Source organism: Parasteatoda tepidariorum, chromosome 4 (genome assembly GCF_043381705.1).
Source record: "Parasteatoda tepidariorum isolate YZ-2023 chromosome 4, CAS_Ptep_4.0, whole genome shotgun sequence".
Lineage (NCBI taxonomy): Eukaryota > Metazoa > Arthropoda > Arachnida > Araneae > Theridiidae > Parasteatoda > Parasteatoda tepidariorum.
Genome location: NC_092207.1, coordinates 58336481 through 58351169, shown reverse-complemented (window position 1 = coordinate 58351169; position 14689 = coordinate 58336481). Strand labels below are relative to the sequence as shown.

General features: G+C 28.6%; 1 protein-coding gene across 1 annotated transcript in view; it reads right to left on the bottom strand.

Annotated features, from left to right (window-relative positions):
• Window positions 1–6656: 6656 nt before the first annotated feature.
• Window positions 6657–14689, bottom strand: part of LOC107448005 (uncharacterized) — a gene marked incomplete in the record, with an annotated part of 12576 nt that continues 4543 nt past the window's right edge. The window contains 4 exon segments of the mRNA XM_071179905.1: window positions 6657–6797; window positions 8942–8965; window positions 12558–12599; window positions 12755–12856. Coding sequence (XP_071036006.1) covers window positions 6711–6797; window positions 8942–8965; window positions 12558–12599; window positions 12755–12856 — 255 coding nt within the window.

Below are 14689 nucleotides of genomic sequence, written 5' to 3'. Positions count from 1 at the left end.
AGTAAACATTTGTTATTTGTTTATTATTTAATTTAATAAGAGTCAGAAAAATTTAGAATTGTTATGCATACAGATTTTTACGTATAGTTTCTATGAGAATAGTTTCTATGAAATCGAAATTTAAAGAAAAAGTTAGATTTTTAAAATTGGATTTTTCATTGAATTGTGCAAGAACAACACAGAAGAAAGAGTTAATGCTATTAAAACATCAGATCCTGTGCCAAAAGTCTAGAATTGATTGCTTTTCGAACTTCTGATGGCAACCTTATTGCATGCTTTTTTATTCTATTTTGTTACTATGTATTTTGTACAGAAAATAAATGTGCTGTTGTTTAATAAAGACGGCAAGATCTCGGGCTAGTTAAATGAAGGCTCGGAAGATATTGAACTCGTGACTTTTTATCTACTTTTAAGCAAACATTTGGTTTAGTTTTTAAGCGTTAAAAATGAAAAACATTTTAAGGTTCTAAAAATTACTGAATTTTGCTACTTCTGTTTGGTGCTTTGTGAGGCTAACACTAATTGTTAAACTACTTTTATTTTTCTTAAGATCATGATTTTCTTATTTAATCTTTGTTTTAGCCATTTTGAAATTTCAGTCGGAACTATAACAGAAGTTGGACGCCATTCCCCGATGGGTCGACGTAAGTAAAGTGCAGGTAGCGTTAGTGTGGTAAATTTACGGCTTTCAAAGGACACAAGCGAGGTATAGGTAGCGTTAGTGTGGCAAACGTAAGGGATTCGAATGACACAATGAAAGATTCTATTAAGTCTGACAGTAAAAAAATAATATCCAATGTAACGTGGATGTATAAAATTAACTTTATATATTCTTAAACTATACGATTTACAAAAAGGGTTTCTGATTGGGAATCTTAAAGCGAGGGAAAAAAACTTGTATGTTTATTTTTGTTGACAATTCCTCTTCGACATTTTTCTTTTATATTCAATTCTAGTTTTTTCTCAACACTTCTTGTTTCACAGATTATTTATAGAAAAGATTGTAACGACTAATTGTTTTGTTTAGACATAAAAACCGAGTGCCGAAACCAGAAAATTTAGCCTATATTCAACATACATCTATGGCTCGGGTGGATTCCCGCTCTAAGTAATCCTACGAACCCAGTGCGCATATGAGCTCAAATTAAAATATTCTGGATTGGACCAACAAAAGTGAGCCCGATTTTATCTCTAGCGTGAAAGGCATGAACGACCATCAATTGGAAGTGCAATAATCGGTTTATGGCGTGGTGTTCCCTAACGGCTGGTGATTGCTTGCTGGAGTCTCTCATGCGATTTAATATTGGCTGTGTTCTGAAAGCAGAAATTCTTTGTACGTTGGGGAAAACAATTAAAAGAACAAATATTATTTTTTGTAATAAAAAACTACCAAAGCAAATGAAAACAAATTTAGCCAAAATATCATCCAATATATGACCAATAAATGGGAAATCAATGAAGGGCACAATCTGTAGCCTAAATAAGAAAACTGGTCACTTGTCCAGCACAACAGCTTAACGACATCCTTTCAGATAAAAACATGTCTAATAAGGTGTATGAACGTCTTTAACAGCTGCACAGTTCTCGCATCGGTGTTTCATATTGTTAACTAGGGTCCTTGTTACTTCCTGTGGCAACCGCACCCACTCTTACACCAAGACACCCTTTAACTCATTGATGGTCGTTGAAGCTTGTTTTAGAAATAGAGCATTCAAAGGCGTCCCATACTTGTTCAATGTGATTAATGTGAGGGGACATCATATGCCTCTCCACTCACTGAATATTCTCCGATAGAGGTATTCGTCCACCAACTGAGCCCTATGATGACTTGCGTAATCTTCTATAAAAATAAACTCTAGTTCATTAGCTCCACTGAAAAGTCTCACATATAAGACAAGGATCTCATCCCTGTACAGCTGATCGGTTAGCGTACCTATATTGAACTCATGAATCGGTATACCCGTCTGCCAAAATGACTACCCAGACTATCAGACCACCACTACCATAGTGGTCCTTGTAGACACTGTTAGAGGGGTGATGATATCGTTCACTCAAGCCTCGAGTAGCCATCTGGACTGAATCGCGATTCACCACTGAAGCGATTCACCGCCTCAATCACCCTCTCAAACGCAGGTGTTCTCGGCACCTATTGTGGTTTACAGTCAAAGGGATGTAAACTACAGAGCAAGTAAAAAACCATCCTTCCGTTTCAATAGTTTTCATCAGAATGCCTGTTACATTGTTTCATAAATGTCCTTTTTACAGAGTTGCTGATGAAGTAAAGGGTTATGAAGTGCTAGAGTATAATAAGCTTAAAGTTCTGGTCAAGATTGAGTATTCCACAACTAACAGTTAAACTTTTGTAATAAGTTATACTAGGAGGCTTCGCGCCCTGCTCGCTGACGCTCGCCAACCCACGGAACTGCTTTCGCATCTCATTTCGAATTACTTTGCAATCCAATGCTCGCTCATTGGATACATTTTTAACGTCTAGCTTTTGAATATTGAAGTTCCGAAAAATTTTCACTGTAGAAAATTCTAAACCTGTACATTTCAATATTATCTGGGCATCAACACTCATAGAATTGAAGGATTTGTTACGTCAAACGCTCAGGTATCATAATTTTGATCTAGTTGCGCTTCTATGTCATTTTGATTTATGTTGCTTAGTTAACTTTCAGAAAATTCCATGGCTAGCAACAGGATTTTTCTTTTTTATTTTATTTTTCAGCATTTTTGTTTATTTTTATTTCTTTTAGAATTCGCTATTTTTTTAGCGAAATGGTTTTTAACCTAACAGAATTCTTTGCCGACTGTTCTCTGTGTATATGAAGAAAATAAAGTAAATATTTAAGTGTTGTGAAAAGAATCTTATTTAGTTGTACAAAGTACTTCTTTAAGAATGAAAACTGTTGCCACCAGCGGAAGAGAAATACAGCCAAAATTTGGGAGCCACGTAAGAGAATTATATATATTAGATTATATCCAGTTTAGATTATATACTTTTCTTTTGTAAAAAAGAAGAAGAAATAAAAATTGAAAATGATTATGAATTTGAAAGCACGCATTTAATGTTTTGTTTTATCTCTGTTTTCAAGAAAAATGTTTTAAGGTTTTTTATTTAATTTTTTTATTTGATTTTTCTTAATTTTTTTAATTTAATATTTTTTTTTACTTTTTTTTACTTAATTTTTTTAAAATTTTTATTTTTTTATTAAATTTTTTATTTAATTTTTTAAAAAAAATATTTGAAAGATAAGAAAATTATGAGTAAATCTAGATTAACAGTCTACTATGAACGAAAGTTATTTGATCAAATATTTTGCAACAAGCAAAAAAATGATCTAATAATATCTTTGGTGATGTCATTCGATAGAGTAGGGGAGAGTGGGGTCAATTGTAACATTTTTTACTTAACCATTTTTAACTAACAAAAAATCCAATATATTATTAGTATTAATTGACAGACGAGTAAAGTAGACGATCCTCTACTAGAAAAAAAAATAAATACCTAATTTTAAATGTTATTATATTAGTTATTAACAATTTTTGACAGTCGTGCACTTGTTACAATTGTCCCCACTTACGGGGTCAATTGTAACAGTTCATAAATTCAACTAAAACATAGTTAATTATACATATTATCATAGTTGTGATATATTTTTTTATTGATCAAAATAGTAGTGATATTTTAGGAGTAAAAATAATAATGAGCAGAGACCTAAAGGGTTAAACTTTTAACTTTAAGGGGTTAAAAATTTTAATTTATGCTGTGAAAGGTGACAAATAAAATAATGCACATGCAACATAATATAAATGATATAGGAAACTATTGGTGGTTCTTAAAGAGTTAAGTAATGGTTTGTAAACATAAGATTATTTATTTTCAGCTGTTACAATCGTCCCTTTACTTATTGTTACAATTGTCCCCAAGACGCCATTTCAGCTTCATTTGTTAAAAACAATGCTAGTTAATTAGCAAAACTAATTTTTTTTTTATTGAAATGTTAATTAAGGTGTCCACTTACATATTCGGTTAATAATTTTTATTTGTTTAAACAAAATTACTTTGTTACAATATAATATTCTAATACCAAAAAAAAGTACTTACGTAGCGTGAAAATATCTTTTGTCATGCAACTCTTTCAAAAGTACATAAAAATGGTTACCAGCAGGGGTGTACATGTAGATTTATTAAATACACCTTGTGCGCCACCTAGAAACCAAATCTAGAACCCGACACTCGAAATTTTTGCTCTGTTACAATCGTACCCTGTTACAATTGACCCCACTCTCCCCTATCGTTTAAAATGCCATTTACAATAATATATGGTGCATTTCAATAACATAACATAAGTCAATTCTTACTAAGAACTAATCACCACGGTATCACGCATTACATAAAAATTTTACAAATGACAAATTAAGAGACGTTGATACATCTAATTTGTTGATGCTGTACATGAGTAATCTGATTAATTAATTTCACTGAGATATAACTTCTTGACAATAATATGCTGCGAAAATTATTAACTATTTTTGTCATTCTCTGAGCAAATTTATAACCCAGTTCATAAATTGCTCAGAGAATGATTTTAAATCAAATTTTATGTGACACGCATGTTTCATCTGCAACAGCTAGTCTGACTGCTGAGATACACAATGATGACACTTATTAATTTTCTTTTATTAAATTTTTATCTTATCTTATCAGTAAGTTTCAGACGCGTTACCACTAAATCTAAACAGAAATATTTCAAAGAGAATATCCCAACAATATTTTCTTTATTATTTAAATATTGTAAATCCAAGATAAGGGCAAGTGATTCTGTTTAGAAGAGTATCAAAATTAAGATACGACTCGGACAAGATTAAAATTGTTTCTGTTATATAATTAGGGCTATAATAATGCTGATATACAAAAGGACATTCTGTTAAATGAGCATTAAATTATTATTATTTTGAAATCATCAGTGTTTCCCAAACTTATGACTTTTGTGTACCCTTTCTAAATTTTTCGTAACGCTGTGTAACACTAATAAAAAATGAATCTATTTTTACTGTAAAAAAATTGCACAGAAGTTAAAAATCACAACTGGCTGTTGACACCACTAATACTGTTAACTAAAAACTGTTAAGTCTGCAAAAAATAGCCAATAGAAAAATACATAATCGTAACTTTTCATGGCTAGCTTTGTTTTTAAATAGAAAAGTTTGAAATTTTCGTATGTTGCAAGATATTTCGCAAAAAACGCGTACCCCAGGGTGCGTACCGTTTTTAAGAAGTTCTTAAAGGAGCTTATTTTCAATTTTCGTTTTTTGAAAGCCATTAAAGGTGCTTTTTCCATTGAGTGTTTTTAAGAGGTGCTTAATTTTCCCTTTTTCAAAATAAGATTTTTCCCTTACTATGTCGATTTTCATTTCAAATTATGCAAAGAGACACAGTTTACATTGCTCTATTCAACGTTTTCACAATAAATTCAAACCCTATCTATTTCGGCTTATTGTCAGTCCGTAGCACATATGAAAACGCCATTCGTTTTACACGATTCAAAATTTCATAATTTTTGACAATTATCAAAAACAATGCCAAATTTTTTTTTTGACATGACGGTTAAAACAAGAAAAAACCGTCAATTGTCAAAAACTTTCCAACTCTGCCTCATTATGATATTTTTTCAAAGTGCTTAAAAATATTTTTTAATGCTTGAAAAGTGCTTAAAAGGTGATTATTTCTTGTTGAATAATTTGGCTACTCACCCTGGTACCCCCGCTAAACAGTTCCCGTAGCCCTGGGGGTACGCGTACCACACTTTGGGAAACATTGAATTAATCCAATGAGTACTTTGGGTTTTATTTGAATTTGGTTAGAATTGGGTTAGTTTCTTGGTTGGATTTAGGTTAGTTTCTTGGTTAGATTAAGGTTGGGTTTCTGGATGAATTTAGGTTGATTTTTCGTTGGATTGGACCGATTTTAATCAGAATCTATCAAATCTAACAGCAAAATCCAATCCATACATTTTACCGTAAAATCTGTTCTTACCAAAACATGTTACATTACAAAAAACCTGATATGCTGTAAATTTTACAGTGATAATTACCATAAAAATCATTGAATCACTCTAATTAAATCGATATTACTATGAAAATTATGGTATAATATTTAACGGTAAAAATGGATTTTACGGTAAAAGGGATAATACGTTAAAATGAAATTTACTGAGGATGCATCCGAACCACCAGTACTTTAGACCCTAATTTAGTTTTTACTGATAAATTAATTTAATCATTGTGAAAAAAAAATAGTTCTTAGAAATAAAATCTAAACAATTGTCATTTTTGGAATATTAAAGAAAATCGTTATAATTATATTGAGGATATTATTTATTGAGGATTTACACCGCTTGAAAACTTTTTCCAAAACTTTCTATATTAACACTTATCATTACTTATCTACCACTGTATTTTTTTTACAAGGAACCAAGTTCAATTCAATTTTCAATTGTAATTGTGTAACAATCTAAGTAAAATTATGTATATTAAAATATAAAATATGCTTTCAGATAAATTGTGAAAATTTGGTGATCATCAAAAACAAAGTAATTAACTTTTGAATTTCTTATTTAGACTTGAACATTAAGTGAATTCAAAATGCATTTGCTTTCAAAAAATTTATTCAATCAAAATAATGCAGTTTTTTGCATATTGCATTACCAAGTAGTCGTATTTTCAAGGTTTTTGAAAAAGTTTTCAAGCTCCAGAATGCCATGCTTCTGAAATAAATGTTCATAACAAACCTGAAAAAAGAAAAACAGATAAATATATAACCCTCCATTAAATTGTTTAAACTGAAATGAACAAAAATTGTTAATTATACACGAAATCATCAGAGACCCTCAACCCTCAGTATGATAAATTGTGGTCACAATCATTTCAAGACTTACTATGCATAAAAAAATAAGTAGAATAGATTTATTAAGTAAAGAATTCAAAATTTCAAAGCAATTAAAGATAATAATACTTCCATTGGAAAAATGCGCTTAGCAGCAGTGAATCCAAAAGGAATACATATAAAATACATGAAGCAAATACAGAGTAGATATTTGTATTTGCTTTATGCATTTTATGTTGTATATTTTGCATTATATTCTTTTCCTGGACTTTGGCAAAACATTTGGGGTACAGAGAAAGCAATTTTAGACTGTCGTCTTGCTCTCTCGATTGAAAAGATTTTGCTTTTATGACTTCCGGAACTGGTACCCCCTGAAGACGTCAGGTTTTGTTGTCATTTTTATCCAATTTTTTTCATATTTTTATTGTCTCATTAGAATAGATTTAAAAAGACTTCTCCAATAAAAATTAATAGAGTGACTTTGTAAGAAAGGTTAAAGGTTCATTTCTTTAATACTCGTATTGATAAGGTAGTCAAAATTTTTCTGAATTTTATAAAGAAGAGAATTAGCTGAAATTTTTTTTACCTCAATCTCAGGACTATGAATAGAGAGGAATATTGTTGCTATAAGACAAGATGTTTCTTCTTTGCATACTACATAGTCTAACATTTGTGCGGAGACTATTTCTGCAAACAATGAATAGTCTACAAGCTATCTGAATTCAAGCAAGCTGATTATAATGACTCACTTTGAGTAGTGCGTCATTATATAAAAACTGAATGGTGTAAAATGAACAAACTTGATCCGAGCGAGTTATCTAAAAACTTGTAAGGATGCTATATTTGATCTAGTTTCAAGACTAGATTCAGTCAAAGACTAAGGGTTTTAAAAAATTAAAAGAATCATACAACAGAATCAGCAACAAATTAATACATTACGCTGTTTTTATTATGGGAATAAAATCGCAATAATTTTTTCAATGGCTCGGAATATTTTTTTCAATAGAGTGAAAATTAATTATCTATTCTGTGCATGAGTGAAATTAGGAGTAACACTATACAGACAAATTATTTTGTTAGCATGAAATATAAATGCTTAATGAAAAATAATATTTCTTTTATATCTGTGAATATTTTTAAAAACACATTACCTTTCTTTTCACAGTCGTAAAACCTTTCATTATTTTACAATGTTAAAAAAAATTAAAATTTAAGAATGGATTGTTTACTGATTTTACCTTTAAGACGACATTTATAATGAGTAAAGTCTCTCAATTAAATATCTAAAAAGTTATAATTTAAATTTTTTAACTAGTTCAGCGAATGACATTAATTTTGGAAATCTTTCACAGGGTACGGAAAATTACAATCAAGCATTGCCGTGTATGCACACTGGATGCAAAGCAAATGCTTCGATTTTAAATTTTGTGAAAAACTTTCTAATAATTCTTCAATTCCCGTATTAACAGAGCTGTTTTTTAATCTAATATAAAGAAAATAATGATGAATAGTTTATAATTAAAAATAGTTGGTTTCGAGCTGTGATAATTGTAAAATATTTAGCGCATTGTAAAATATTTAGCAGTTCCATTGATAATATAAAGGATACATACCACCAAATAATACACTTGTTCTGTTTTATAGCAATTTTGAGTTATGGCAGTCTGTGGTAATTTATTTTAATTTATTGAAAATTATCTGTATGCACGTCAAATACATCGCAAAAGAGATTTTGTCCCATCTGTATACATGTCAACCACATTGAACTGGTTCATTTATATATATTTAACTTGAGAAAACAAGTTTGATAGATTCTAATGAATTCTAATAATTTTAGAATGTGAATAAGTGTTATAAATTTTAAACGTTAATTCAGATTTGAAAATGCACATTGATATTCTGAAATTTACTTGTGAATCAAATTTAAAAATTGTTTCTACCAATTGCTTGTAGCATCAATTTAATATTTTTTTAGACATTTTCTGATCGATATGATAATGAGAATTATAATGAGAATTTCTCAATTGCATAAATCTGAGATATACTTACAATTGCAGCTTTGTTTGTTGCCACCTGGAAAAAAGTAACATTAATTTCCATTAAACAAAACTATTTTTAAATTATCTTTATTATTTTTAACTTTTAACTAACTATTTTTAACTCTATTTATGGCAACGATGGAAGTTATGGTGAACATCTAAAATATCTGTGAAAAATCATTATTTCTAATTTATGCCAGCTAATATACACTCTGCTTGCCTTGGCTGGAAATTTTGAAGCTATATTTTGTTACAATTATCACTTCTGTTTTGTGCATATGAGCCATCAGCTAAAGGATAATTATTTCGAAAATTCTTTTTTTCTCTCTTAATCATCATTAACTCATGCTCAATTACGAAAATGTCGACGATCTTTATATACTGGTGGTGAAAAGTGGATAAAGTTTTCAATAAAAATGAACATTTCTCATCTACATCTATAATTTCGACAATTATTATTAACTGATAGGATAGTTGTTGAACGAAAGAAAAATGATAATTATAGTTTTTTTGTACAACATTTACACTGAGTCACAAAATAAATCTGGTAAAATTACGGTTCTGTGTGGTAATGACATTTCTGGTAAACACATCCTCTAATTTTGGTAATAATAGCAAAACATACGTTATTTAAACCATTTATTTGGTACTTTTTTGTATCGCATCTCGGACTTAAATGGCAACATGCTCAAACCTTTAGTTTTCTGGTCATTTTTGACAAATTTTGTTAATATTTATAAATATGATAAGAAAATTGCTGACGTTTTACTTCCTACAGCAAGTTTTATGATATAATACTAATGTCAAGTAATGTTGAATCTCACGATTAAGGCTCACTAAAAACAGATATTACGAAATAAAATGATAGATTTTTTAGTATATTAGCAGACTTCACTCATCAAATCCAGTGGTGACTTCTTATTTAACTTTGTAATTTTCTCGTAAAGATCGAAATTGCTCAACAAAAAAAAACAAAAAAAAAAAAACAATTTATTTCTAAAATATTTAATTATTATAATTTTAGGCAAGAACATTTTTTAATATGTTTATATTAATAAAATGAGCGATTGTTTGCATTTAAAATATAATCAACTGAACTCGAAAAAAATATTTAAACTAAGGAATATAGAATGTGTGATAGAACAAAAAGTTATAAATGAGAAATGATTTTATTTGTTAAAGGCACTAATCTCTGTATGTTACTGGATTCTTGATAAGAGACTCCCTAAACGGTAGAAGTAAAACTTGCCAAATCTAAAAACTCACCCCAAAGTTAGGCTTAGCTTTTTCGTTTAGCATTAATGGTAACTGCTCTCTTAAATAATTATTTTTAAATTGCTGAATCGTTTAAATTTAAAAATAGCCGGTTTTACGAAATTTTCAAATATTTACACTGTTAAAAGAGATTATTAGGAATTTTCATTTATTTTAAGAAATACACTTTGTACACTTGTTCTTGTTTTATCAAGAATTATTATTTTAAAATTTTTTTCCAATGCCCACCTGTGTTAACATCCGCTAATTCAGGCATATACAGGACGATTTTGTTGGCCTCTCTTTCAGGGGCACCATATAAGGTGGGCCAACATAGTGAGTCCCACAGTGAAGACAGAGAAGGGAAAAAGAACATCCATGCATTGCCGGGATTCGAACCAAGAACCTTTCTGTTGCAAGGACAGTTCCCTGCCCCCTACACAGACCGGTCGGCTTTATTAAGCATTATAGGGTGAACAATATTTCCTCCTTTACTGAGATAGGGTGAGAAAAATACCCCTCATGGATTTGATTAAATAAGTATCTATTTTTTTCCTTTGTTTGAACAAATATTTTCTTCTTTCTTTGGATTGAATTAACATTTAATGTTTATTTACTATAATTTACATTTTTTTACTCTATTTCATACCCTACCTAACATTTACTTTACACTTCATATTTTATAAATTATCTACTTTAAACTTTACATTATACTTTAATCTTTATTTTTATTTAGTCTTTATTTTTATTTACTCCTTATTTGATATTTTACGTTTTACTTTAAGTTCCACTCTTTACTTTATTTTTTGCATTACGCTTAACTTCACTTTTTACTATACTTGTTACTTTTACTCTATTTCTATTTTACTTTTTGTTTCACATTATATTTTACTCTTTACTGTACTTAATCTTTCGTAAATTTTAATGTAAAATTTGAACAAAATTTTTTTTAAATTTTTCTGTATATTTAATTATTATTTAGTTTAAGTATTTTGTATTTTTATTTATTTAAGAAAAACAAATTGCATTATAACTTAATATTTTTGAAATTAAGTAAGCCAACGAATTAAAATGTTAACTATGTAGAATTGTCTTAATTTAATGTAAGGAATTTTAGTCTTCAGTTGGAGATAGGTTTTGTAAAATTTGTATTAATTTGCAAATTACAAAAAAGTTATATTTTAAAAAATATTATGAAAAATAATCTTCTCTTAAATTTCGTCTTATTTATTTGTTAAGCTTGACAAAAGAGGAATTATTGCTCGCTGAAATTGAATTTATTATCTTTCTTTCAAAACGTTTAAGATATAAAAAAGGAAATTAAAATTTTTTAACTCCCAATCCTCTTATCTATCTATATACATATTTGTCCTTCGTTACGCCAAAATAGAAAGTATTTTTTTATCGAGGTTGGCAACGTATGAGTCATAGGTAAGTGCGTTGTACTTTTGCCATTTAAAAATAAGTAGACAAAATTTATAAAAAAAAAACTTCCAGCTTCTGACAAAAAACTTACATACATCTAAAAAACAAATTTATGCTGAATTTCCCCCCAACAATTCCAGCACGAGTAAATCATTTTTAGAAGCGAGACTGTTCATAGATATTTCCTTTATGAAAAACAAAATATAGTTATCATAAATATGAAATTCAGGTTGAAAAATATATATACTGTATTGATATTTTTTTATAAAGCATTTTTGATGTCAAAAGTGCAGAATAAAGAATATAGCTGTAATATTGGGTTGCCGCAATAACATTACAACTTGTTTATGTTTGTGAAGATAATTGTGACAGAAACATAATAGTGATTCATTAGTTGGATTTTATTTTTAAAGCAATGTTAGTTATTTTTTGTCTTATGAAAATTTATATGTTTTGCTTTTTTACAGAGTGATTTGGCCCTTACTTAACATAGGTTATATTGAGGTTATGTATAGGTTATGTGAGGTTATGTTATATACGTTATGACTGGGAGCATCTGGTATACTATAAAATTCATTCATTGTGTAACATTTGTATGAATTCAAGCTCTGACAGTTTTTGATTTTTGACGCAAGAGACACTAGTATCAATATAAAAATTGTTGTTTGCATTTTTTAATATACCTATTTTTTTCCTGTTAGAATTACCTAAGAGTTTAAGTTATTAACTCGTGAATATTGATTTTTTTAAACTGCTATGATTTGTTCACAAATATAAGTTAAAAGTTTTAGATCCAGTGACGTTTTTTGTTAAGTATATTATTATTAATTTATGAAATTACCATTTAGCACAATACCAAGTCACGATTTCGTGTTTGTAATGAAATTGGCAGCCAAAGCTTTGGCAACTTTATTGATTATACATTTATTTAACTAAATATTACTTACTTCTTTTTTAAATATTTCATGCTCGTGATAACAATCATCAGCCTGTAAAAATATAGATATTACTTCATATGATATCACAACATATGTTACTAAATAATGTCTACCTTCATATCTTAATTGGCTTTTGGTGCTATAAATTTATATAATTAATAGTGAAATACTATTACTGAGAATAATTAAAAAAATATACATCTTACTTTATCAAAAAGAGTTCCATCAGTGCAAGCTATTTTCGTAAAATATTTTAAGTCACCATGAGATGAAGGAAGGACTCTTTGCACGCAATTTCTTGTTAAATCCTGAACCTAAACAAATTTATATGTACCAATTTAATTTTTACTATATTAATTATAATAATAATTTATTTCTGCCAAACATAATATCGATTTGTGAAAATGCAATAATAATACCAAGGAGATGTAATGAAAACATGACATCAATTGTAGAAATCAGGCGAGTTAAAAATATTGTAAAAAATATCATATAGTCCCAAAACTGTTTCTAATGTGTGGTCTTGTAAACTCGTAAAAAATTAGTCTGCTTGATAATGATAAAGTTCTTGCATGTCAAAATCTTAAATATTTTTGAAATATTTTAAACATATCAGAAATGTTCCAATGATGGTTGCAGAAATGTGGACATTTTAGGTATTGAATAACGCGTTTTAGGAATGAAAAAGAGGCATTTATGGCACTTATTGAACTGCTTCTATGATTAATTTTAATTGCACATTTTTATTTAACTGGAACACAATTTGTTGGATTGATGTTTTGGAATTCAATTTTTTGGAGCTTAATTTTAAGTTGAACTTAACTTTTTTAATTTCAATGTTTTGTTTTGTGCTGCATAATAGACTTGTTTTTTTATAAATCATGGAGACAGCAAAAGAAATCAGAAAAGAAAACAGAAGCACACATTCAACACAAAAATGTTCCATTTATATTTCAAAATAATATCTATATTCCTAAAAAAATATGAAATAGAATGCTTCAAGGAATTTCCCTGATTCGGGGACATGCATATTTGTTTTTGTTTTTGAAGGAGTGGAAGTGATTCGTTTTCTTACGTGGTCAGCGCATAAAAAATACTATGGAATGGAAAAAATCTTTCTTTTAAACTTTCGTATCGGTACAAATAACTTTTTGACATATAAACATTATTTAAGAATCTGTAAAAACTTTTGTACCCTGCAACTCAAAACATTTTTCAATTCTTACTAAATAAAGCAATACAAATTAAAAATACTTAATAATTAAGAACTAAATATTTTCTAAAACGTTTGGGATATCTAATTTTGCAAATAATGTAAAAAAAAAATATTCATTTGGTGTTTTTTTCCAATTATTTATTCATTCTGGTAAGACGAAGATATGAGGAAAACTCAAAAATTTAAAATAATACTTTTAAGTTTAAACCTCGACAGAATAAAGATTGGACATAATAACATAATAATTATTCAACATAATAATTATTCAACCTGATAATTATTCAACATAATAATAAGTAATTAAGATTGGGGCTTCTTTATTGTAGGGTCGTAAACCCATTATGTCAAAAATTATGTTTATTTAGAGAAAATACGTTTTTTTTTATTTATGGCATATATTCTGCACTATTACGTTAATATGAAGTGTGCCATTCGAAACACTAAAGTTGTACTTTAGTTTGCGAAATGTCCATAATGAGATCAAAAGTTATTTAATGTGAAATACAATTTCAAGTGTACTTAAGTACGTATTAATTCAAATTTTTTTTCCATCTAGTTATATAATTTACATTGGATGGCTAATATTTTAGGTGATGTGACTAAACTATCCTAATTTCAAAATTCTGATGGATACTAAATATCTATTTTTAAACACTTGCTTTACACTTTTTTTAAAAATCATTTGAAGAAAAAAAATAAGCACGCACTTCCGTCATCATTAAAAGTTTTAAAGCAATTTAAAAAAAGTGAAACATTGCGGATGTTTGTATCACAAAAACGCTGAGATATGTTAAAAACTATGTAGTAGAGCTTCCTGACTCACAAGGTCATCAAACTGAGTCAGCAAACCAAAAAATATATATTTATCAGTGATATAAAAGTGTTTATCGGGCATACGTTTTTATGAAACATATATATATATATA